The sequence below is a fragment of the Salarias fasciatus genome, unplaced genomic scaffold, assembly GCF_902148845.1.
Source record: "Salarias fasciatus unplaced genomic scaffold, fSalaFa1.1, whole genome shotgun sequence".
Lineage (NCBI taxonomy): Eukaryota > Metazoa > Chordata > Actinopteri > Blenniiformes > Blenniidae > Salarias > Salarias fasciatus.
This window is the reverse complement of record NW_021941391.1, coordinates 364,413-366,875: the sequence shown is the minus strand read 5'-3', so window position 1 is coordinate 366,875 and position 2,463 is coordinate 364,413. Positions and strand designations below refer to the sequence as shown.

Sequence of the window (2,463 nt, the reverse complement as noted above, 5' to 3'; positions counted from 1 at the left end):
CCCTCCCAGACCCCGCCCACACAGGCCCTGCATATCCCAAAGCCCCGCGCCTCCCCAGGCCCCGGCCCTCCCCAGACCCCGCCCCTCCCCAGGCCCCGCCCCTCCCCAGACCCCGCCCCTCCCCAGACCCCGCCCGTCCCCAGGCCCCGCTCCTCCCCAGACCCCGCCCCTCCCCAGACCCCGCCCCTCCTCAGGCCCCGCCTCTCCCCAGGCCCCGCCTCTCCCCAGGCCCCGCCCCTCCCCAGGCCCCGCCCCTCCAGCCGCCCGCCTCACTTCCTCTGGCAGTAGGCGGCGTAGTTGCTGCAGGCCTTCTGCATGTCAGTCAGGAAGTTGGGGACTCCGCTCTGTTGGAGGGAAACGCAAAGACCAGCGGTCAGATGGATCCGCCTCGGGGGCCGACCAGGACCAGGACCACCAGGACCAGGACCATATCCGCACACAGACAGGGAGGGGGGCGGGACGAGCAGCCAGGAGGACTTAAAACTGTAAGAGCAGTCCTGCTCCATCCGGACCAGGGTCCACTTCAGGGACTCCGCTCCATCCGGACCAGGGTCCACTTCAGGGACTTCCTGTTCGTCCTCTTGCTCTGGTTCAGGTGTTAAAGCCCCTCTGACCTCTGATCCGGATCAAACCGGTGACCTCTGGTCCTCTGCGGACCCTGGTCCTGGTTTTCTTGCTAGCAGACGTTCCAGCAGCTGTAGCAAGATGGCGTGATGTGGAGCACAATGCATTCTGGGTCGCAGAACCAACAGTTTGAATCAGAAGAGACACAGAAAGAAAGAGTGGACCTTTCTGGAGGTCAGAGGTCAGAGGAAGAGCAGGAGCTCATTGATAGATATCACAGCTGCTAGCTGATAAAGAGGCGGGACTTCGTCTTTCAGTCTGGGCCAATCAGTGAGCTGCTTTCTTCTTGTTCAGGCTTTACCTCCTGTCGGGTCAGAGGTCATCTCAGGGAACGTGGCAGGACTCGGACTGGGGAACTTGGCGGGACTCGGACTGGGGAACGTGGCGGGGAACGTGGCGGGACTCACCTTGGCCGCCCAGTTGACCAGCCAGGCCGGGATCATCCCTCCAGGATTGTCGAAGTAGCGCATGAACACTGAGGAAACACAGCAGGTCAGTCAGCTCCAGTCTGCTGGTTCTCAAGTGAACTGTTGCATTCTGGGTATGATTCCCCCCCCACCCCCCAACAGCGTGGCTCTGAGGCTAATGCTAGCTAACTGTCACATCTCTGGAGACATTTCTGAAGAAACGTTTGACCTTTGAACCTTGGCGGTCCGGCCACTTTGGGCCCACAGGCCTTATATTTGACACCCCTTGACTAACGAGCGCGTTGAGACGATAACGGCCTATCAGTGTGTTGAAACCAGGGTGACGTCATAACGGAGACGCCTGATTGGCTGACAGGCGGTCTGGTTCCTGGTTCCTGGTCTGCTGAACCAGGCCGAGCCGACCGGTGAAGGGGTGAGATGAGTGAGTGAGTGCCGGGCTCACCCTTGGCGCCCCGGGCTCCGTCGGTCTCCATGGCGACGCTCTGCCGGTACTGCCGGACCCGCAGGACGCCGCTGCGCTCGGCGCACGGCGTCTCCGGCGAGCTGTGGGCCAGGATCACCCAGATCCTCCGGCCGTCCAGGTCCAGGTCCCGGCGCTCCCGGACGTAGACGTACTGGGGGCGGGCCGGTTAGGGAGCATGGGGTCAGAGGTCACGGCGCCTCCTGGGGACGCTCGGCTGAAGGATACGTCTCTGTTGGACAGCGGGAAGGGGTACTTGACCTGCCAGTAGACCGCCGGACGCCCCTCAAACTGGTCCTGGTGGAGCTCTGGAGCAGAAGACAGACCGTCACTCACCGGGAGCGCCCTGACCTTTGACCTTCACCTCCAACTTCCTGTTCCGGCAAACAACCCGGCAGGGCTCAGTCCTCCGTCCCCCCAGGAAGTCTGTCCTCCGCCTCCGTCCCCCCCCAGGAAGTCTGTCCTCCGTCCCCCCCCCAGGAAGTCTGTCGTTCCAGGTTCACAAGTCTCAACTTCACTTTCCTCCCCGACACTGACTGAATGATGAGCTCCAACAGGAAAACCACAGACGACCTCCAGATGACCTACAGACGACCTCCAGACGACCTCCAGATGACCTACAGACGACCTACAGACCAGACCACGGGCCTACAGACGACTACAGATGACTAACTGGCACTGACCAGACCGGCGGTCCAGCAGCAGACCAGGACGCCTCCCAGTGACCCCAGACCTGCTGGTCTCTGTAGGTGAGCTTGAAGACAAGGACAGTAAGGTCAAAGGTTAAAGGTTAAAGACTGAGAGCAGGATTCTTCATCTGAGAGGACCAGCAGAGGTCTGTGAGGGGGACGGGGATCTGAGAGGACCAGCAGAGGTCTGTGAGGGGGACGGGGATCTGAGAGGACCAGCCGGGGTCTGTGAGGGGGACGGGGATCTGCGGCCCCTGTCCGG

General features: G+C 62.1%; 1 protein-coding gene across 1 annotated transcript in view; it reads right to left on the bottom strand.

Annotated features, from left to right (window-relative positions):
* Positions 1 to 237: 237 nt before the first annotated feature.
* The window catches only part of pctp (phosphatidylcholine transfer protein), a 4,625-nt gene continuing 2,399 nt past the window's right edge, over positions 238 to 2,463 (bottom strand). The window contains exons 3-6 of the mRNA XM_030087623.1: positions 1,741 to 1,820; positions 1,495 to 1,666; positions 1,032 to 1,099; positions 238 to 344 (exon numbers count right to left, since the gene is read on the bottom strand). Coding sequence (XP_029943483.1) covers positions 270 to 344; positions 1,032 to 1,099; positions 1,495 to 1,666; positions 1,741 to 1,820 — 395 coding nt within the window. The 3' untranslated portion in view covers positions 238 to 269. The remainder of the gene's footprint in view (positions 345 to 1,031; positions 1,100 to 1,494; positions 1,667 to 1,740; positions 1,821 to 2,463) is intronic.